We start from the raw sequence: 22836 nt of genomic DNA on the forward strand, positions 1-22836 counted from the left end.
ACGAGTGGGAGAGATCCAGGCCCTATCCTGCAAAGCACCGTACTTGACTTTCCATGCTTCGAGGGTGGTGCTTAGGACGCACCCTTCCTTTATGCCCAAGGTGCTGTCGGACTTCCATCTTAACAAGCCCCTGGTGTTACCTGTTTTCTTCCCATCTCCTTCGTCGCCGGCCGAGAGGACTTTGCGCTCGCTGGATGTGGCTAGAGCACTGAAGTTCTACGTGGACCGCACGAAGAGTTTCCGGAGGACATCACAGCTGTTTGTGAACTTTGGACCTGTGAATCAAGGGAAGGCTCTCTCGAAGTCTTCTATTTCCAGATGGCTCTCCGGCTGCATCATGCACTGCCACCGGTTGGCTAACCGACCGCTGCCAGGCCGTCCGAGAGCCCATTCGACCAGAGCGATCGCTGCTACTACGGCGTTCTTATCTGGTGTGCCCCTGCTGGACATCTGCAGGGCTGCTACGTGGAGGTCGACGCACACCTTGACGAGATTCTACTGCGTCGATCGGGATTCCAGGGAGGAGTCCAGGGTCGGCCAAGCAGTGCTGCGCAACCTGTTCGCTTAAGGTGAGCCTGGTGAGGAGGTAAGAGATGCTTAATGTTGAGTTTTTTGTATTGCATAATGTTGAGCCTTTTGCCACCCCCCGTGGTTGTGCATGTGTGTACTGCTATTTATTCTTATATTCATGAGCATGTGAATCCATGCCAGACCCCATGCTGGAGAAGGAACAAGTTACTTACCTGTAACTGTTGTTCTCCAGCATGGGTCTGGCATGGATTCACATGCGAACCCTCCCGCCTACCCCTCTGCGGCTCTTCACTTGGTCATACTGCCACTTCACGTGCTACCAAATCTGAAGATGGCTGCCAGAGGCGGGGCTTAGGTAGAGGGCAGTCATTGGCTGTGGTCAGTATGACGAAGAGATCAGTGATTGGTTACTACTACGAAAGACAGATCAGAAACGAAACTGATACTGATTTTTCTTTACCGAGGATTCCTAGCCTGACGACGGGGAATATTCATGAGCATGTGAATCCATGCCAGACCCACTGCTGGAGAACAACAGTTACAGGTAAGTAACTTGTTCCTTATTGAAAGATGGAGAGCTGGCACAGACACTGTGTGAAGATGAAAGAATATTTCGTCTTTAATGATGACAATGGGGAGGTAGTGTTTCGGACACCTTGGGAGGAATTTAAGGCTACAATACGAGGGGTATTGATAGAAAAGGGTTCCCAGAAATAGGGAGGGAACCAGAGGTTATCCTTGGGAGGAAAATAGGACAGCTTCTTCCGGGGGGGGGGGGGAGTGGGGGGGTGTGTTTGGGGTACGCTTCTGTCGCCGCAGAGGTTGGCAAGATCAGACTCTATAAGGCTAGGTTGAATGCAATCCTTATTCAAGATAGAGAAAAAACTATTGTTCCTGAAGCAAAGGTATCGTGAAAAGGGGGATAGAGCATATAACATTCTTGCATGGAGGTTACGGGAGGAAACCCAAAAGAAAGCAGTAGGCGCAATAGAGATAGACGGTGTCACGATATATGATTCAGTAACATTGGGAGGGAATTCTTTAAATAATATGAAAAAATGTATACCACCGGATCGGGGATTGGGGGGGAGGCGAGACTCGCAGATTTCCTCCTTTTTGGAGCAACTGACCCTCCCAGGTCTCTCGAGCTACAGCAGAGAATTTGGACCTGCCTATCACTGAGGAGGAGGTTGCACTAGCTACTAAAGGTATGAAATCTGGGACAGCTGTGTGTCAAGACTGTTTCTCTATGAAGTTTTATAAGACATTTGGTTAAATCTTAGTCCCTCATCTAGTGAGGGCTTTTAATGCATGTTTGGAGGGAGATGCCTTACCGACCACAATGATAATGGCAATGATAGTGACCATGTATAAAGAGGGGAAATACTCTATGCACTTTTCTTCGTACCGACCTATCTAGCTCTTGAACAAGGACGTGAAGGTCCTGCGGCCGCAGGTTGGAGGGGTGCTTGCCGACTTTGGTTCATGGTGATCAAGTAGGTTTCATCCTAGGGAGGCAGGGATCAGATAATATACAGAAAACAATAGATTTAATGCATCATGCGCAATTGACACTCGGGTGCCTATGTGGTATTTCTAGACTCAACAGGGTGGAATGGCCATTCACGATGATCAATGAGGTGTGTACAGACACCTTCAGGCCGACGAGAGGGATGAGGCAGGCTTGCCCCCTCACACCATTGTTATAAGCGCTGTCCATGGAACAGCTAGCGAACTCCATACGTGAGCACAAGCACATTTTGGGCATTCAAAGCGGTGCGCTTGAGTTCAAATTGTCCCCGTTTGCGGATGCCATCTTGGTCTACTTGACTGGGGTACATTCGTCTCTTCAGGGCCCTGTTGGAACAAATCTCAATATATGGCCCGCTCTCAAGTCTTACAATTAATGTGGGAAAAGTGTGCATTATGCCTGTAAGGGTGGGTGACTCCGGTTTGGGTGGAGTCCATGTTTCAGGGCATGAGAATGGAAAAGCAGGGTATATAATATCTGGGGAGCTGAGATACGTTGGGCCCCACTGATAATCTCGTGGTATGGTTGCATGATCTCCTTGAAAATGAATGTACTCGACAACCCCCCCCCCCCCCATCTCTTGTACCTCTTCTCAGCCCTCATGTTGCATGCAACACCTGGACAGTTTCTTCAATTAGTTTTCTTGGGAGCTCTGTACATTTATATGGCACAATAAGGCGCCCAGGGTGAAGATGGTGACTCTTACGCTCCCAAGAGACTTTGGGGGGTGGGGGGGGGTTTACCCGACTTTCACTTCTAGTTTAAAGCCGTTACCTGTTTGGCAAGATTGTGTGCGGTATCCTTTGGATGCCTACAGCAACCTTGACCTCCTGGCAATATGAACCCATCCTTTGGTATGCGTCTGTACTACACAGGTTGGTAGTGTGGCTGAGCAGCCAGGCTCATCTCAAGAGGGGTCAATGTGAGCAGTAATGTTGTAACAGTGTTTCACAGTGACAGTTATTCAAATAAACACTTAAACTCGAGGTTTCTTGATTAAACAAGTATTTATTTAACATTCAGTTATGTAAGCCTTCAGAAGGGAGCAAAACATATAACCAGTGCTCCAGATAAGATTTTGAGGTGGGAGTATTTTACGCATGCTTTTTCAAATTAGAGAGTAAATGCAATTTCAAGGGAGTAAAATTTAGTTTTCTCCTCTGCAAGAGAGTAAAACGTATCCAACACATACACAGCTGTGGGGTGCCCACCCCCAAGTAGGGTGACCATACGTCCCGGAATTGGGCCATCTGCCCCACAAGCTCATTTTCATTATTGTTTTAAAGCCCTATACTGGTTTTGGTGGGGGGTGACCACTGGCAGCATCCCAGCTGTCACTGCTGGAAGAGTAAATCTTCACATCCCGATGCACATTTACCAACAAGTACACATAACAGTTCAAAATTAAATAAACAGTAGAATAGCTTGGTAGTTTTACATTAAAATGAACACTTAAACTAGGTTTCTTACGTCCCATGGTGAGCTCAAACACCTGTCACATGAATTAACTGATTGTGCCACAAAGGCTGTTTGAGAATTGGTTTTATAGCAATCAAAGCAAAAGTTACTTTGTTTTTAACATGCTTACAGTCACTACAAATCAGCGCAGTTTACATCCAGGGGATGGTGTTGTATTCCTCACCTGACTGCTAAAGTTCTGTCATGACAGCCACTGTCAAATTGCAGTGCTACTTTTATGTTGGTGGCCTGCCCTGGGTTTTATATCTTGAAAATGTTGTCACCCTACCACCAAATCATAAAATCCATTTGAGGAACCGTAGCCATCTAACAGAAACATAAAGGATAGTAAAAGTATTCTAAGAAGTCTACGAAGTTTGATTTTCAAATCAAGCCGCAAATTTAGGAAATGTCAACTATTGCTTTCAAGTACATTTCCAGTTTGTCTCTGTGATAAACGGTGGGTGGGAACGGATGGGCAGTGCCAGCATGTGGACGTTGCCCAGAGTTAAGTCTTTTGAATGAAACTGAAATAGAGCAACAACATTTCGGAGGCGCTAATAACTTCTATGGTTGCAAGGTTGTGGGAAGCGGGGGATAGGAAGCCAAATATGAAGGGGACAGAAAAAAAAGCAGAAATCAGTCCGAGGTGAAGGGTTACACACAACGCGATAGATATTGCTTAGGGCAGGTAAGGGTGCATGCTTTATTGTGTTGCTCGCTTGCTAAGGTACGCCCTCTTTTGGTGCCGCTGTTTCACCGCGGGCCGGTTCAGCGCGGCAAGTTGGCCACAGCAGCAGATCTGGTGCATCCATTTCAGCGCAGGTGCCTTTCTGGCGCAGCTGACTTGGCACGAGGGACGTTTGGACCCGGCTGACATTGCAGCCATGTCTAAACTCCCTCACGCCAAATTAAAAAAGTATAATTCTTTGCAAATGCAGAACTTTGACAGTTACTGTCCCTGTTAACGTGTTGCATTTGCAAAGAATGACCCCTGCACGTATCGCTCTGCTTATTGCACATCACAACATGCTGTGCCTTGAAAGCAGGCTACTTAAGATTTGATGACAAGGGGGCATGGCAGCGGGATTAGGAGCCGAACTCCCTGCCGGTAATGCCAGGGCACAGAAAAACTGAGTCATGCCAAAGGAAGCCACACTCTGCCAGTGCCCATCCGCCCTTCAAGTACCAGGTTGTCTCACCGATGTACCACAGGGTTACTCACTACACACCCGCTTTCCTAGCATGGACTAGCACGCAAGTCTCAAAGCGCCCCTGGCATGGGTTGAGGTTGCTTGTGTTAACAAGGCGCACTGATGCACAGTAACGGCTTCTTGGCACCTTTTTGAGTGCCGATTTATAAACCTCTCAATTAATGCACATCTGCTATTCCAGTACTCTAGCCGTGCACCAACTAGGTTCTACTATCCGCGACCCCTACCCCCCCACCCCCAGTTCGATAAATGTAGTACCAAGAGTTGGTAAACATAGTGGTATTGATTAGTATGTGCTTAGGAGCTAGAGGAATTTGACACGAAGGACTGTATAATTTACCAAATCATGAAGGCACCTTACTGCGAGACGGGCACGCAAGAGTTCGGATCACACACAGCCCAGCTCTGCCAGTGCATCCATCACTCCACCGATGCACGGGTCATGCACCCCAGTTCTATCCTCTAGCATGCTGGTCATCGCTTACCAAGACTAAGCAACAGCTGTGCCATTGGCCCTCAAGCCTAACCCTTGCTGCAAAGGTGCCCCAGTGCAGAGAAAGCACCAATGCAGTTAGTACGCAAATCGTCTGTACTCTCGGGTCTTTGGTGTCATGCAGACAGCCAAGAGCGTTGCCTTCATGTAGTTCTACCTTCTGTGATGGGCAGAAGCCAGGTGCATTGGGTACCATTCGATTGGGCAGTAACCTCTATTATTGCAATGCTTAGGAGCCAGTGGAATGAGCCACGGGGAGCTATATCGGAACACAAATATTGGTGATGACTATTCTCATTACTTTTGCTAGCAAAGCTGTGTGCGGCGCGGGCACTGGAAGAGAAGAGACAAACGGGGAAGTGTTATACAGGGTGCCTCCTGGAGATGGAGAAGCACAGGATGGGGTGCACTTTCAGAGCTTTGTGTGGGTTTGTCACCCATGGATGCAGGAGGTGCTGACAATCGGCAGCGGGGTGCATTGCCAGAGTCGAGTGTGGACTGCTTTGTGATGCACCAGTGGGTGACGAACAGTCACTAGATCCTACGAAATAGCTACGACTGTTATCCATCACAAACTTGGGCAGGATGAAATGCTAAACGAGCATTGCAAATTCAAATCTATGGCTTGCAGGATAGGTCCAAATCTGTTCAGCGGCTTCATTCTTCCGCTCAACCCACTGAGCTATCTCCCTTGCAATGCCGAATAATGAGAAGTCACCATAACTGCAATTCCCCAGTCTGTGGGCCACCTGGCAAGTTGCCCAGTCCTGCGCCTCGCGCTGGAGCCGTTGCCTGCTTGGTATTCATGATTTTCTTGAGTTTAAAGAAAAAAGTTGCAGATTTTTTAAAAAAAATATCTGTAAATGACGAAGTCTTGTACCCTCAACCCTGCCTGGACCAGCAAGGCCATTATCTAAAATGAAACCTGGGGCTCAGGACAGGTCAGGGACACTTAAGTAAATGATGGAGCATTTTGCGTCCGGAACAAACGCGGTAAAAATCAACAACCGAAGTGGCCCACTAAGGTCGAAATATGTAGGGGTCCCCTGTGCTTCTCGGACTAGTTCGACTTGCACACCCCCCCCCCCCATAATGCATATGCTCATCCCTTTTATAATGTCAGACTGGATACAAATACTGGCATTCCAAGCTGCACACTGAAATGCCAGTGGTTATGGTTAATTCAACAACTCAATTTTATTTCAAAATCTATTTAAGGACAGTTTTGCTGCTGCTTGATCAGAACTGAAGCATGGCTTGGACGCTATGGAATGAACCACTGACGTGGGCAGGTGAGATTTAGTTGTGGGGAGGTACAGGCAACGAGAATCGATGGGTACCTTGAATTATTTGTCGTCAGCAAACAATAGAACTAGTGCATCACATCAGTGATCAAACAAAACATTCACCCCTTACATTCGGAATTACACAAAATTGGCACACGCGTGTCTGCTCATTTTCTAGCACTGGGGGAGAACTGGAGGGGGGTCACATGCCACAGTCCCCAGGAATTGACCCTCCCCTTCGAACAGCTGGCATTGATTTTATTACATGGTTTTAGGATTCAGCCGCAACCACAAGCTGCATGTAATGTGTGTTTAATCCGCAGCCACTCGATGTGCCTTATTATGTGCAGGGTGTGATTGCGTGGTGGAGGGTAAATCCCATGTATGTTCTGATGGCGTGAGTGTCTCGGAAGGGTTGACATATATTCACAAGAGGCGAGTGTCTTAGGAGGGTTCACACATATTCACAAGAGCAAAGAAAACGCCGAACGCAAGCACTAGTATTAAGACTTCTATATCCCAGCAGTCAACTGACTCGCATCTAGGCACTTTGGGCAGGTCTCTGACAGTGAACATTGCCAATACAGGTTACTGGTTCACATGTGGGACAGTGTTAGGGAGAATTCTCTGTTTAGGCTGAATTTCCTAACCTAGTGAGTCCCCCAGCAGCTTTGCTGGATTTCTGGAGTTTGTTTTTTTCTCCTGCCAAGAGGGAGTCTCTCTTCCTCACACTCTTGGACATGATTTGAGGGGTTCCTTTGACTGTTAATATGTTTTATGGGCTATGGGGTCTTTTACTCCATAGGGTCTCATGTGTTTTTACTATGTGTGTTACACAGTGACCCCCCACCATAGACTCCATACCCTGGGACTGACTGTCTCCCAGGGCATGTAAAGTCACCATTGGCTTTGCTAGTCCCAAATTATGAACAGAAACCAGTACAAACCATCTTATTGTGGACGTACTGGTCGGGGCAATTCGATTTCCCCAGGGTCTGTTATTCGACGGGGCACGTCTCCGTCCCCCCTGATCGAGTTTTGGCTTGTGGCAGTGGATACTACTTTTTATATTCGACCGCAAATATATCTCTATGGGATTTTCCCATTGTTTGAGGCTACCAACTTTAATTATTTAATTCTCATAGCCTCGAACATACCGCCGGTTTATTTATTTAATATTAATTCGCCGGTTGATATTTTTGCCAGAACTCGATTCTAAAATGGCGTTTGTGTTCTCTTCTGTGACTCCAACCCAAGTCGAGCCCTTTGTTCCTATTTTTGGCGGGCTTCTCCACAGAAGTCTCCAAAAGTGGTACCACTCTGTCTGGATACCACAGGTGGTGTGGGAGGGGGTTTAGGCACCCTGGACTGAGTTACCTTGGTAACTCAAGTCGCACTCTTGTGTGATTGGCCCAAGTGGTGAGCCGGCCGGCTCACCACTTAGCATGTTTGATTGACAGCTAGGCTGTGTGAATGGGGGTGTGCTGCATAAAAGCAGGGCTTTTGGGACTGGAACTTTAGAAGTCGCCACAGGACCTGAAAATCCGACGAGGGAGAAGCTGAGCCAACCTGCTACGACGCCGTCACCGGTGGAGCCCTGCGGGACCGACTCACCACTTCCCGACGACAGAGAAGATCTCCTGGCTGGAGAGTCTTCTTCCCCTGACTGGTGGGCACAACCAGTTTACCTTTTTTTCCTCGCATCCCAGGACGTCTTGTGGTCGAATGGCCCGTGCCAAGCACCCTGGCAACCGGATAGCCACTTACCACTGGACCGCGAATAAAAGGACCGCTCCTTTTAACTGAGAGCTCCGCGGCTGGTTTCTTCCCTGGCAGTGCAACGGACTCCTGTCTTCCTCCCCGACAAGATCCTCTCTTCCCCCGGACGAAGCACCGACTTGCATCCGCTGCCAGAAACAACTGCCCCCGCTGGAGTATTCTCACCACTTTAAAGTACCGTGTCAGCCAGGCCTCCCTTTCTAAAGATTGCTACAAGGTAATAATAATCCCTTAACCTTCTGGACTGGGCTGGCCACCTTGACCATCTAACTGGTCCCTTTCTTTTGGTCCAACTCTTTCTGAACTGATTGCGAGACTTTTGGGCACTTTGAACCGTGTGACCTTGGACACATTTCGACCGGAGCCTCTTAAAGTGGGTCCGGCCTTGGTAACTTTGACTTTACGGTTTTAACCTGCCTTCTTCTCCTACTATGTTCTTCCGAAAGTGTTGGGATCTGTTTCTATCTTTGCTCTGCCTTTCTCTCCCTTTTAAACCGATTGATTAGAGTGCCATCTTCGTTAAGCGCTCACCGCTGTCTGAAAAGAAGTGTTGCTTTACTTAAGACTTGTCTAATCGTTGAAGGGAGTGTATATCTTTTAGTGACCGTGTTTTTGAACTGCTTGATATTAGTGCCAGTGTGTTCTATTAGATGTGGTTTTAAATAATTAATTATATCTCTATTACACCAAGCTCTGGTCAGTGTTTGCTCGTTCTACTGTGTTCTTTTGACCTATTGTGAATACTCTGCATACTGCCTAACTCTTCTTGAGGGAAGTCTGACTGCTCAGCCACAGCTACCAAGTGAATCTGTGTGGTACAGACTGCTACCAAGTGGGTTTACTGCCAAACACCTGTAGTCTTAAATCTTTTGCAGTGGTCCCAGAGGGAACTGCGCAGGTTTCTGCCTAACAAACAGTTTAGATGCTTCAAGCCAATTAAACTAAATTTTTTTATAAAATATACTTTGCTGCATTAAAAGTAATTGACGCGGAGCCTGAAGGAAAGCGACATTAGATGCTTCTAAAGAGCAAAGGGACAATTTACACTACAATGTGCACTGTATAAAGGGTTCCACTCGCTCCTTCAAACACGTCTTATTTAAAAAAAAATTAAAAAATCGTCCTGCTCCACGCTTGCTCTGCTGCTGATGACAAAAGAAACACTTGCCATCTAGTGGTGGAAAGTGTTTTTTTTTTTTTAAATTAATAAGTAAAGCGTACACAGTAGAAAATGAAATAATCTGTATTGGCCATAGATGCATGCGTAAAAAGGAATGATATGCAGCTTATCTAGAGGGCTGCATATAACAATTATAATATACTTCAAAAACACGCTCTGTTTCTCTAAATCAGATGATAACCATTGGGGATGGCACACAGACACTACATCCTCAGGTGACCTTAAATATCTAGGACACTGTGGACATTGATTTATCACTGTTACATTTAGCGTTATTCTGAGTTTGGTGCAAAGGTTAGATTGGAGAATAAAAGAAAGGTTAACAAATCATTCATAAACAGTTAAGTACTTTTAAAATCTTCCAATGTCCAGTAAATGTAACCCTTACTCTTGCGTCCCGTCCCCTTTCCTCCATACTGCATGGGCGTCCCTTCCAAGAGACGGGAGACGGAACCTTTTTCACCAGAGAAAACCTTCTTCCCCTTTGAATTTAGAGGTGTGTGTTAGGCAGAATTATGTGCAGTACCCTTTGGGAACACTACACACAATTAAGACTACAAGTGACAGTACAGGTTCACCTTTGGTACAAGCCTGTACTACACACTGTACTACACAGTTATAGTGGTAGCAGTAGCGCAGCAGTCAGACTTATCTCAAGAGTAAGCGAGCAGTACAAATAGTTACACAAAGGACAGCAGTTACTATGATTCAGGCAAACACTGACACAAGGTTTCTAAGTAAAAGAATATATATTTATTTAATCAACAGTTTTATAACATTTCACTATTCTAAGCAAGGTCAAAATCACAATCGTAAATACACCACACCACTTCCCTTAAATTCCAGACAAGTTAAGCTCACAACATGAAGTGGGAGCAAAATGGCACTCCAGCAATTTAAAAGGGAGGGAAAAACAAAGTTAATAGAAATTGAACCGCACCAACAGTTAAGTACTCAGGGCAATTGAGCAAGAGGAACTACAGTGATAGAATCAGGTAGAAAAGGCTTAGGGCCAAAGTCAATGGGTCAAAAGTATTTTGCTCAAGATCACACAGTTCAGGGTAGTTTGCAGTAAAGTTCGTGCCACGGATTCCAGACGAGGTTGGTTGGCAGAAAAGTTAGTTCAAAGAGAAGGACAAGCCCTCGGTTTGGAGAAAGATTTCAAACACTTTCACCGAGGCTGAACGAAACAAACAACCATATTTGAACAGTACCTTAAAACGGAGAGGGGGCTGTAGCTGAGGCAGACGTTCCTGGTAGTTTCTGCAGGCTCACGGTTCCTGAAGCGACTGTCGGACTGATCAGAAGTAGGAAGACTGGAGGGTCCTGCACTACCCAGGGAAGAAACCAGCAGCAGCGCCAAACAACGAATAAAAGGTGCGCTCCTTAAAACCCAAGCAGGGTTCGACCTGCCTGGCTATCCGGCCCACTGTAGCTCTGTACAGTGAATTCGACCAGAGATGGGCTCCTGGCTTGTAGTTTTGGCGAACTGGTTGGTCCCACCAGCTCAAGGGAAGAAGTTTCCTGGAGGATCTTCTCTGTTGTCGGATTTGGAGATTCGGACCTGCAGAAGGGCTTGACCGGGCGGTTCAGTCATTGTAGGGGTCCTCTTCTTCCAGTTCCTCGTTGGTTCTTTCGTTCCAGTGGCGACTCTGCTGTTCCAGTCCTAGTGACCTGCTTTTTATGCAGTTTTCCCCCATTCATACAGCCTGGCTGTCAATCACATAGCAGGGTGGCTGGCCTGAGCCAATCAGACAAGAGTGCGACTTGGGTTACCAAGGCAACCCATGGCAGGGGTCCGAAGATCCCTCCCTCCCATCCTGCCTACCTAGACTATCAGGCGCCTTAAGGAGGGCTTCTGCTGTAGAAAAGTTAGGGTAGATACCACTGCCACCAGCCAAGTCGTAATGTTACGTGAACGAAACAATGCCCCAAGAGGTACAGACAAAAAGGGATAAGAGTTAACCCTTTCCAGTACTCCATGTAAGATGGGGTGTACTGGGTCTGTGGTTTAGAGTGACAATATAAGGTTAATGGCAACTTTACCTGTTTCTGGGGGACAGTAGTCAGCCCCAGAAAAATGGAGTCAGTGGGAGTTCTCAAAGACAACCCTCTGTCACTGCACTGAAGGTGCTGTGTAACACACACAAAAAGTGGTGCACATGTAGGTGATGCTCCAGTGCCCAAGATCATACAGAAAGTAAAAATACACATAGCAAAACACTTGTAAGAGTGGGAAAAAAGGCTCACTCTTACCAGGTGAAAAAAATAAATCGTAGAAATCCAGCAAAGCTGCTGTGGGACTCTTTAGGTAAGGGAAATCAACCATTTGAGAATTCTCCCTAACACCAATAAGACACAAGAGGAAACTTTCTTTTGAGGTGGGATCCTGCTCTAAGATACACCCTGCACCCAGTCCCAGCAGGTGGACCCGGTGCTGGTGGGTCCCGCTGGTGAGCAGGCCGACCAGGAGCCGGATCTTAGGCAATGTCATTAGGCAATGTTGCATATTGTCAACGCGTCGATGGGGACTGAGGAGTGGTGCTTGGGGCAGAGTCAGGGTAGCGCATGCTCCCAGGGCTGCACCCCTGTGCCCCTCTAAACTTAAGGGGGACGGTTTTTACTGGTGAAAAAGGTTCCATCTCCCATCCCTTGGAAGGGACGCCCATGCAGTATGGAGGAAAGGGGACTATGGACTAAGAGTACGTTGGTCACTACGGTGAGTAACTCATCATTTCTCCCAAAGGTGGTTTCTGAATTTCACCTCTCTCAGAAAATGGCATTACTGACTTTTTATCCTCTGCCTCATTCTAGTAAGGATCAAGATATGCTTCATCGACTTGACCCCAAAAGGGCTTTAAGCTTTTACATTTCTAGTATGGCAAAGGTGAGGCAAGATGACCAGTTTGTTGAATACACTGGACACAAACTGGGTCTTGCAGTGGGAAAACAAACTTTATCCCATTGGATTGTTCTAAGCATCGCAGAGTGCTATAACCTGGCGGCTAAGGATGTCCCTGTAGGCTTGTGGGCACATTGGACAAGGGGCAAGGCCACTTCTTCAGCCTTGCAGAAAGGGGTGCCATTACAGGATATCTGTGTGGCAGCCACTTGGTCCTTGTTACATACATTAACAAGTCATTAATGTTTACACTCTCCGTCGGGCCAGGAGGCAGAATTCAGGAAGGCTGTGCTTCACAGCAATAATGACAAATTGTAAATTCCTACTCACACCTCCAATCCAATCCAATACTGCTTTGGGAGTGTATCATAAGATGAGGAATATGTGGAAGAACACAATCCATTCGAAGAACTACTTACCCCTGGTAATGTACTTTCGACTGGATGCTCCTCCCATGTATTCCTCATCGCCCGACCCCTAAGCTTTACCCCTCAGTAGAATTTCCGTGCATTACGCTTTTCTTTCCTGAGTGCCTGGTATTTTGACCTCACGAATGCCGTTCTGATACCGGAGGAGGAAAAACTAGGAACTGAAGTAACGGGCGCAGTGTGTTCTACATATACCATGGGTGAAGTCCGCTTTGCGAGAGTACGGATGCCGTTGAGGCACATTAAGTCGACGACGCACAGCGCCCTCTACAGCAAAAATATTTTCCTAAGCAGCTGACGCTGGAAGGAGTAAATCATAAGATGAGAAATATGTAGTAGGAACATCCCGTTGAAAGAGCATTACCAGGGGTAAGTTATTTGTTCTTATAATTTTGGTTTCCGTTGCACACCCTGCACTTCCCCCTAGTTCACATTTTATCACAATGGCTAGGGGTACATGGAGTTGCTCTTGGGAATACCCAATTGGCTGCTTTTATGTTGTGGATTGCAGCTTGTCTGAATGTCACAAGTTCTCAGAGTCCTAAAGGTTTCTGACCTAATGTGACTTTCAAAATTCGAATGTGTGACCAACAGTTACTGGAGACCTAATCTACCGCTTATTTGTATGCACCTCCCATTTTTAGGAGAATTCAGAAAGCTGGCCCAAACCTGGTAATAAAGTAACGGTCAGAAAAGCTTATACAAGAACCTGAGCTACTGTTGGTTTTCTACAGTATGCAACGTAGGGTAAAGAGGCAAACAAGGTAGCACCAGTTCTAGAATTTGTGAATTAGCAAGACTATATTGTGAATTATGGTTTGTTTGCAACTTCAAAAATCATCATTATTTGTAGTTTTTAATTTGGTCTGTTAGCTGTCCACACCTATAAACCATAAATATTGTATTAGAGTACAGATGGGGAGAAATGGCATACGAGGAGGGACACGCAGCTTGTTGTTTTTTGGCTATTTGCCCAGAGCGCCTAGAAACTACCCGCGGGTGTTAGAGGTGCTCGGTATAAATCAGTATAACATAACACCTGTTGACTTCCCGTGGCCATACTATTACCTATCGCCATTCCCACCCATTTACTTCCTCGTCCCCACCCAAAACACCCCCAACTGCGAACTCTTTGAGCTCGCTTAAATTAAGCCTTAACATTAAACTGCGTGCTGGAAGTGCCTGCCAGTGTTTTTTCAAAGCAGTCTTCTGAGAGTTAATAACTTAATTGGAGTTGTAAACCCGATACTGGTGTAATAGAAATGCCAGCTAGGTCTGCCTTCAGCCACTCTGTTTGTAAGCAATATGCGTGTCTTTCACTGAAGTCCTGTTCAAAACCAGCTTTGGCAAAGCCAACAGTTTTGGCTTGTGTGTACGTATTAGGCTTTTGCCAGGCACTGCGATCCCATGTACATGTACTTGCACTATTTTCAACCTGCTACCATCAATGGACAGTTAAAACCAGTACGGCTGTGCCTGGTAAATAGCTTTCCCGTGCCTAAGCCAAACTGTTGGCATTGAAAATGCTTGTTATTTATTGTTCAGAAGTTGAATGTATTTTATTTTCTGACCATGCCCTTTCCTTTGTTTTTTTATATGGTCAATATTGTGAATGTTTTATTGTAGGTATTGTTGTGAATGCTGTCCCAGCAACAAAAAATGTTATGATTAGAGATCCCAACTCCAGTGGTTGCAAATCTAGTCCTGATTTGACATCCCACAAGAGCTGGCAGAAAAGGCTAAGGTGTACTTCCCCATGGCCAGCAGTTCTAGTATGGAAACCGCCAGATGTACCTTGAGAAGACTATATACTTGGTGGTTCAACCAGACTGGTGGTGGTAAAACTGCAGAACACTGATTTACCTACCTACCTCTTAATCGGGAACTGTGCACAGTCAACCGTGAAAGATGTGGAATTAGCACATGTTCGTTTCTAAGAGCTCCATCAGTGCCTGCTTCTCCAGTGAAACATGGTGGTCCTGTTTAGAGTCTGAGATTGACATTGGTTGGTAGGCATAGTCTCTGATCTACCTTTAACCACTCATGTTTTGATGTCCATATCCCCAATGCTGAGCCAGTGTTGCTCTTCAAAAATTGTATATACTTGATCCAAATTAGTTTCCTTTCTGTTCTGCCTCTAGCCTCTACAGCTTTACTAGCTCTTTTTAGATCTGGCTATTAGGTGGCACTTTATGCTCTGCCTAGAAGCCAGAAATATTGGAATTGAAGATGGGAGAGAGGTTGGATGTTGGGAAGGAGAACGCAGCCCGTGAATGGACTTCACACACTTGTTGACCACCCATGCTCATGCTGCTCCCTAGTATACCCACCCACTCCCTGCTCCTCATTGCACAGCACACTCCCCCTGGGATCTTTTTGAACTAGTTCTTTTACAGGTGGACCAACAATATTTCTAAGAAGTCTTTTGAAAGGTAATTGCTTATTGCACCTTTACACCAGCTCCTAGTTTATTCAAAATGTCTTAACCAAGCATGCCTTCAGCCACTTACTTTATAAGCAATGTGTGCTTGCTTTCAATGCGTTTGTGTTAAGAAGCCAACATTTTGTACCCTTGTACAAACTTTAGATGGGCACTGATCTAATATGTCCATTTGCTCAATTTGCTAATTGTATCTTATGGCCAGGCAGTACAATTATGTCAGTGCCTGGAATATACCCATCACATGCCTACAGAAAAATCAAAACTGTTGGCTTTGTCAGTGTTTGTCTCTGCTGCATATTTCAATTTAAAGCCGGTGGCCTTCTATCAATGTTCTCTATTCTGGGGGTGATCTATGTTGGGTCACTATAGAACCAGATCAATAAGGAATCTGGTTGTGACTGTAGTGCCTCTGAAAAGCATTCCTGTCGAAGCGATTTAGATTATGAACTATAAAATAGTTATACTTTTGTAGGAATTACTTCTTGGATTATGAATCAGCTCTCAAGTAGGTAAAGCCTATTAAAATAATTAGTTTCTTTAATGATCCTTTTCAAAGACAACTTGCTTGTTAAAAAGCTGCTACAAAAGAACAGTACATTTTATATTAAAGTGGTCGCAAACAATATTCATGGTTTTAACTAATAAAATTGTCATGGCTATTGGGAACATTTCCATTAGTAATACAATGATATACTCATGTTTTGATTTGTTGATATCCATGTTTCCTTTTCTCTTTTCTTCATATACAGTCTGCATTAAGAGAACTTGAAGAACTCAAACAGATTGTTCCCAAAGAGTCCCTTGTTTACTTCCTGATAGGAAAGGTAAATCAAATTATCTGCTCTGATTACACTCCTTAAACACACTATAATGTTTTTAAATAAGTGCCAGCCTGTACTTTAACTTCCTTAAAAATGTTTTCAGCTGCTGTGAAGGTAGCAACATCTCATTATTTGCACCAGTGTGCTCCTCGTCATTGTGGGACTTGCATAAGCAATAAAGCAAATGTAACATCTATGGAACTAGCCAGATGAAGGAGAGGGATTCAGATGGCATTTACAGCTTAATTCTGAAACCGTTCTGTGCAGCTCTTAATTGGAAGTGCAATTCAGCCATTTGAGTGAACCCAAGAAGTTGAATGTTCACTATTTGAATGCCAAGTGATCATATCCAGGGTATAACATTAATAGCCGCCCCCCCTATTTTTTATATGGATTTATTCTGGCACACCAGAAGATTTTTTTTCACACACTTGTGCCTCCAGAGGGAATACCTTCCATATCCGTGCATGCATCTTGTAGAACACTGGCCATGCCTGCTACTGCTTTATGCCCAAGCTAGGGTTCCAGAGTAGTGTCATTTATGGGAAAGGCACTCCTTCAGCTGCATAACATATATGTTTTAGCTGGTTAAAAAGGTCTGTGTGAGGAATCAGTTGATTGGAATGGCACCATAAACACATACACTATGTCTCCAAGAGTTGCAGAAGGAACAGTTCCATAATAGTGTGGCTTGTGCCACTTCCCTCTGTGGTCCAAGCGCCCAATGTTGCAGGCCACCAATCCCATGTTGGGCCTGCGTGGCATTTTTGCATGACGGTGTGCTAAAGGTGCAGCATGTGTTGAGGTGGATTTCTAGAATCTGGCCTGGTGGACAGATTTGAGGAGGCCACTCTAGTTATATTGAACTGAGGACCTCTGGGAGGTTAGCCAAAACCCAATCAAGGTAGCAATGGAGAAGCAGTCAAGGCTATTCTCAGGAGAGTGAGGGTGGGGTCAGCGGTCCAGAGTGGGTCCACACGGTGAATAACGCAATTCAATTTAGACAGGAATGTAAAAATACCATTTTTATTCTAGGCCTTAAACGCACACCTGAAGAATAAAACGAGCGGATGATAATATCGCACAAGGTTTGCCATGAACTGAATTGTTTGAATTCGAAATGTCTGAGGGAGAAAATAACGAGTTATTTTACTGAAAATAACTTTTGGTTTTGTCTGCACTGACATTTCTTGCAACCCGCTCCCCCCTCACACCCTTACTTACCTTTGGCTGGCACACTTCGCTGTGTGCCACCAACTCTGCCATCCCTCTGCGACGCTGGTTCCCTTCACTTACGTGCCTGCGAACTAGTACATAACTTTATTATTAGGTTGCGGGCGACACCCCTGCAAAACCCAATGCGGTTGTTGTGAAGAAGGGTGTGGGGGACCCCTGCTCCACTTGTTCACTATAATGGCATCAAATGGTAGATTTTATCAACATTTTGTGCTGTTAGAAATTTTCGTTCAGCCGAAATGCGATCAAATCTACCTTTTTTGTTTTTTTTATTAACAAACCTATATACAGTCACCATAGGTTCATCAAATGCATTTAATGGCACAAATCAACAAAGGCGGTAAGTAATGTGATGCTGTAAAATGGAACCAACTTACAAGTGATATTCCATGGCTTAAGGAGTCCAATCCCTAAGAAGAGTGGGCCTTATGCCCAAAAGTCACAAGGCTTCATCCCAGAATGTATCTGTAGCAAGTTAGTTACTTGTGTTGGTGACTGTTCAAAAGAAGAGCTGCAACAAAGTTACTAGGTAAGTGAAATGTAGCAAGAGTGTGGGAGCCTCTACTGAAAACGAGCATGAGTCATATGCCATGTTCTATAGGCTTTCTTTCACTCAAAAGGGTCTTTTTTTTTTCTCTCATCTGAACAAGAGTACTCAGCAACCCCAACCTTGTTGGGTCTCCTCAGTGAGGTGAAGCTGAGCCTCTCGAAGTAAAATGTGATATTATCTTTCAGGTTTTACTACTACAGTACAACTACCAAAAAGTAGTGGAATGGAAGGATACAAAGAAACATGTTCTCAATGGTATCCTATGGAGGACATGGGAAGACAAATGCTTTGCGTTTACTTACCCCCCTCGTCCCCCAATTCCCCCGACTCCAATTTTCCTAGAGGCCTCGATGGGTCGACTAGGTGTCGCTGGAGGTTGTATTTCCTGCCATTGATTCTGGTGAGAGGTGCTTAGGGAACTGTAGGTGCAAGGATTCTTCCGATCAGGTACAGGATCAAGAGTGCAACCCTTGGCGAAAATGGAAGTCAAATTTAGTCTAACATGTGTACACAGAGATAGGAACAGAAGTGGGACTATGTGGTGAACCCCCTACACCCTTACACAATTTAAAATGACCATTAGGCATCCTAAAAACCGAAAACCAGGCCACAGTGAGGGGGCAAAAGCACATCTTCAAGGAGATTGAAAATCGATTTTGCAAAATTGTATTGAACACAGTAACAAAAAAAGTCCTGCGCAGGAGTACACGGATGAGAAGTGTCTAAAATGCCTACTTAGCCCCACACACTACTATTAAACCAACAGCGATACCAATTATAAAGATAAAACAGACGTAGCCCAAAAGATATATCTCCTTCGGCCAACATTGAAGCTGACAACCAAATGTTGTGGTTTTATAATTTTGTGACCCCCCCCAATAGCCAACATGCCATAATCAGACATGACTCATTTTTACAGTTTGAAGTTCCACCAGGCTGAATAGAGTATACAATGATTACATTTTAACCTGAGGTGCAGATTCTTAAAATGCCACCTGCCTGTTGAAACGTTGTGTTTTAGCAGCTGTCCGGAATACAAGTGCCCTTTAAACCTCCACTCCCGGGCCGTTGCTGGAGCTGTCACAGCAAAGACACACAAATGCACCGTTTTTGGCATGGAGCTTTATTAAAGAGGGTTCGGATTAGCAGACCTCCCTTTGGGAAACCAAATTTACCTGCATTGTTTTGTTACTAAAGATCAAAACAGTTCAGGCTATCCTGACCTCACCAGATGGCATTCTCTCACAACCACAAAGCACATTGTGAGAAACCAAAGGTGTCTCGCCCGCTAGTCCTTTGGGACTTGTCATCCATGGTGGCCAGGACATGGCTATCACTTTTGGATCCAGTTCTTGGGGATTGACCAGTGCGCGAGGATCATCTGGGTGAGGGGTCTTGGAGGAGTGGGGGGGGGGTCAGGCAGCCGATGGTGAGAGGTGGCATCCCCCCCTTTTTTGTTCATCTAATCAATCCTATTTTATAGGATTCTCAGAGGTCCCAACTCCCTCTCCCCTTTTACACAAACTCTGGTCTGAGGAAGAGGGTGGCTGTGGGCAAAAAGACTAACTTGTACATCGTACTGGACATATCCCGTTAATTGGGTCAGGCAAAGTCAGGCACTTGACTTTAAGTGCATACACCCGATACCAATTAGCTTTCCTCACACGGATAAAAGGCAGAACTGTGAGAGACACTCTGAGCAAGGGGGGGACACGAGTACGAGCAGAACCTCCGGGGCGAAGCAAACCTACTGGATCAGAGCGAGGGACCAAGGGTTGAGAGCAGCCGATCGAAAACCCCAAGAGTTCCCCATTTACTACAGGTCGTTGCCTCTGACAGGCCACGAAAGACAAGTGGAGAAGGCCAGATCCCGCATCAGAAGGCTGCATTGTGTTTCAAGGACGCCAGCAAATGTCCCGGGTGAGCGGCAGATTTGGGGAAGCGAGGCCAAGCCTGTGGTACTAGCACTGACTCATGAATTGGAAAACGTGAAACCAAGTAAGAAACGTACACAGCCGGTGAGTTGGCAAGTGACCTGAGAGACCGGTGTGTGTTAAAGAAAGTTTGAAGCGGCAACATTATATCCCAAGTGAACGCTGCACACGTGTGGGTGAGACGCAACGAAAGGCAGAACTAGGAATGAACTTTGAAGTAAGGACAGCTGTGAAATCAGCATTGGTGAGTAACTGAGTGGTCTGGCGAAAGGAAGTAGCCCACGCGACAGTCTCAGTGAAAGGTGCATTGATTGCGACGATAATGAAAATGAACTGTAAAAACAAAGGAAACCAAAATGGACTCCTAGAGAAGGGGATAAAGAAAGTTGGACCTTGTTCTGTTAGTTGAAAGTGGTCCTGCGGAGCTCTAAAGAAAGCCATGAACTTTTGAAAGTCTTCAACACCCAAAAGTGGTCTGAGCCTGGCTGAGGGAGACACGAAGTGTAATAAGCTTGGGGAAGGGGTGCCCCCTAGCAAGTTTTGTTGAAATTTGTTCTGAAGCAGTCTGAGCAGACAGAGGGGAACATATGTGAACTTTGTTGTAAAAGGTCTGATAGTGGGGCCTACGTGAACTTTTTGTTGAAACATTTGGAGTCTGGAAAGAGAGACTTTAACGTGGGCCTCGATCCATGTTTTGGAACTGTTTGTGTTGAAAACCCGAGCCATTGTGTCATCCTGCCTACAGGGACCGCCTTACTCAGTTTGGTCTAAGGTGGGGAGGAGAGCTGATCCGGCCACATTTATTCTTTTGAACACTGATTTTTCCATCACATACATTTCTACTTTATACACTCTTTTTGTACAAGAGATGGGGCAGCCATTAGGTTTTGTTAGCATAGGCCATTTTGATTTGACGCACTCCACTAGGACTGTTTTGTTTATCGTTTGATGATCGAGACTACTCCCATTTTAGTTATAGGGCAAAGTAAATGTCAAATCATATATCAAGTAGGAGTTTTTCGAAACCTAGAAACTTGAAGAAAGGGTTTACGAACTGTACCGATTGTGTAAGTTCCATATTTGTGATACCATGCCTCCCCTACAACCCATATTGAGAGATGGCACATTGGGGATTGCTAAGCATATACCGCTGTTTGTCGTCCCAATAGTCCCAACACGTGTTCCTTCCATTCTACCGATCTGGCTTAGTTAGATCACTTGAATTTAAATATGTAAATCTAATATCTTTTGTTAGCTTATTAGTTTACCTAATGGCACCCCGGCAGCTCCAGTCACTCTTGTTAATCTTGCTTCTAAAAGAGTCCCGATTATGATTACGGTTGATGTTAGGCAGAATTATATGCAGTACCCTTTAGGAACACCACACACAATTAAGACTACAAGTGACAGTACAAATTCACCTTTGGTACAAGCCTGTAATACACAGTAAAAGTGGTAGCGATGGCTGAGCAGCCAGACATATCTCAAGAGCAAGTGAGCAGTATCAAATAGTTGCACAAAGAACAGCAATTACTATGATTCAAACAAACAATGACTCAAGGTTTCCAAGTAAGAGAATAGACATTTTATTTACTCGTCAGTTATATAACCTTTCACTAAAGTAAAGCAGTTTAAAAAGCACACTCTTAATACACCACACCACTCCCAATTAAGCTCACAAAATGAAGTGGGAGCAAAATCGCACTCCAGAAAGTTAAAAGGGAGGGAAAGACCAATTTAAAAGAAATTGAACCACACCAACAGGTAAGTACTTAGGGCAATAGAGCAAGAGGAACTACAGTGATAGAATCAGGTAGAAAAGGCTAAGGGCAAAAGTCAATAGGTCAAAAGTCTTTTGTTCAAGATCACACGGTTCATGGTAGTTCGCGGTAAAGTTCGTGCCACGGTTTCCGGACGAGGGTGGTTGATAGAAAAGTTAGTTCAAAGAGAAGAGAAGGACAAGCCCTCGGATTGGAGAAAGATTTCAAACACTTTCACCACGGTTACACGAAACGAACAACCGGATTTGCACAGTACCTTAAAACTGAGAAGAAGCTGTAGCTGAGGCGGCCGTTCCTGGTAGTTCCTGCAGGCTCACGGCTCCTGAAGCGACTGTCGGACTGACAAGAAGTAGGAAGACTGGAGGGTCCTGCACTACCCAGAGAAGAAACCTGCAGCAGAGCGAAACAACGAATAAAAGGTGCGCTCCTTAAAACCCAAGCAGGATCCAACCTTCCTGGCTATTCGGCCCACTGTAGCTCTGTACAGCAAATTCGACCAGAGGGAGGGGTCCTGGCTTAAAGTTTGGGTGAACTGGTTGGTCCCACCAGCTCAAGGGAAGAAGATTCCTGGAGGATCTGCTCTGTCGTCGGATTCTGAAGATTAGGACCTGCAGCAGGGCTTCACCAGGTGGTTCAGTCGTTGTAGGGGTCCTATTCTGTCAGCTCCTCGTTGGTTCTTTCGTTCCAGTGGCGACTCTGCCTTTCCAGTCCCAGAGACTGCTTTTTATGCAGTTTTCCCCAATTCACACAGCCTAGCTGGCAATCACACAGCAGGGTGGCTGTCCTGGCAAGGACAAGTCACCCAGCCAATCAAACAGGAGTGCGATTTAGGTTACCAAGGAGAACCCATGGCAGGGGTCCTACGACCCCTCCCTCACATCCTGCCTACCCAGACTTTCAGGCGCCTTAAGGAGTACTTCTGTGCAGAAGCCTGTGACAAGACGGTGAACAAAGGGACCAAACCTGGTTTGGCACGCAGAGTAAAACACGAGAAAGACTAACAAAAAGAAATGGCGAATAAATCCAGACGGAGCTGAAATAAAATATATTTGGTCAAGTAGGTTTATGTTCGAGGCTAATAAAATAGCCTAAGACAATACCATGTTTTTTTAAGATATCCTCGGTATGAAAAATAGGGTAGTTACCACTGCCACCAGCCAAGTCTTGATGAAAACCGAGCGAAACAGTGCTCCAAGAGAAACCGAAAAAAGGGATAAGAATTAACTCTTTCCAATACTCCATGTAAGATGGGGTGTACTGGGTCTGTGA

At 45.4% G+C, this 22836-nt stretch overlaps 1 protein-coding gene across 2 annotated transcripts in view; it reads left to right on the plus strand.

Annotated features, from left to right (window-relative positions):
- The window catches only part of CDC27 (cell division cycle 27), a 1618725-nt gene that overhangs the window by 1366248 nt on the left and 229641 nt on the right, over positions 1-22836 (plus strand). For both annotated transcript variants that reach the window (XM_069634092.1, XM_069634093.1), the window contains exon 17: positions 15995-16069. In XM_069634092.1, coding sequence (XP_069490193.1) covers positions 15995-16069 — 75 coding nt within the window. The remainder of the gene's footprint in view (positions 1-15994; positions 16070-22836) is intronic.

The sequence above is a fragment of the Ambystoma mexicanum genome, chromosome 13 (assembly GCF_040938575.1).
Source record: "Ambystoma mexicanum isolate Mex_15411 chromosome 13, UKY_AmexF1_1, whole genome shotgun sequence".
In the NCBI taxonomy this organism is placed as follows: domain Eukaryota; kingdom Metazoa; phylum Chordata; class Amphibia; order Caudata; family Ambystomatidae; genus Ambystoma; species Ambystoma mexicanum.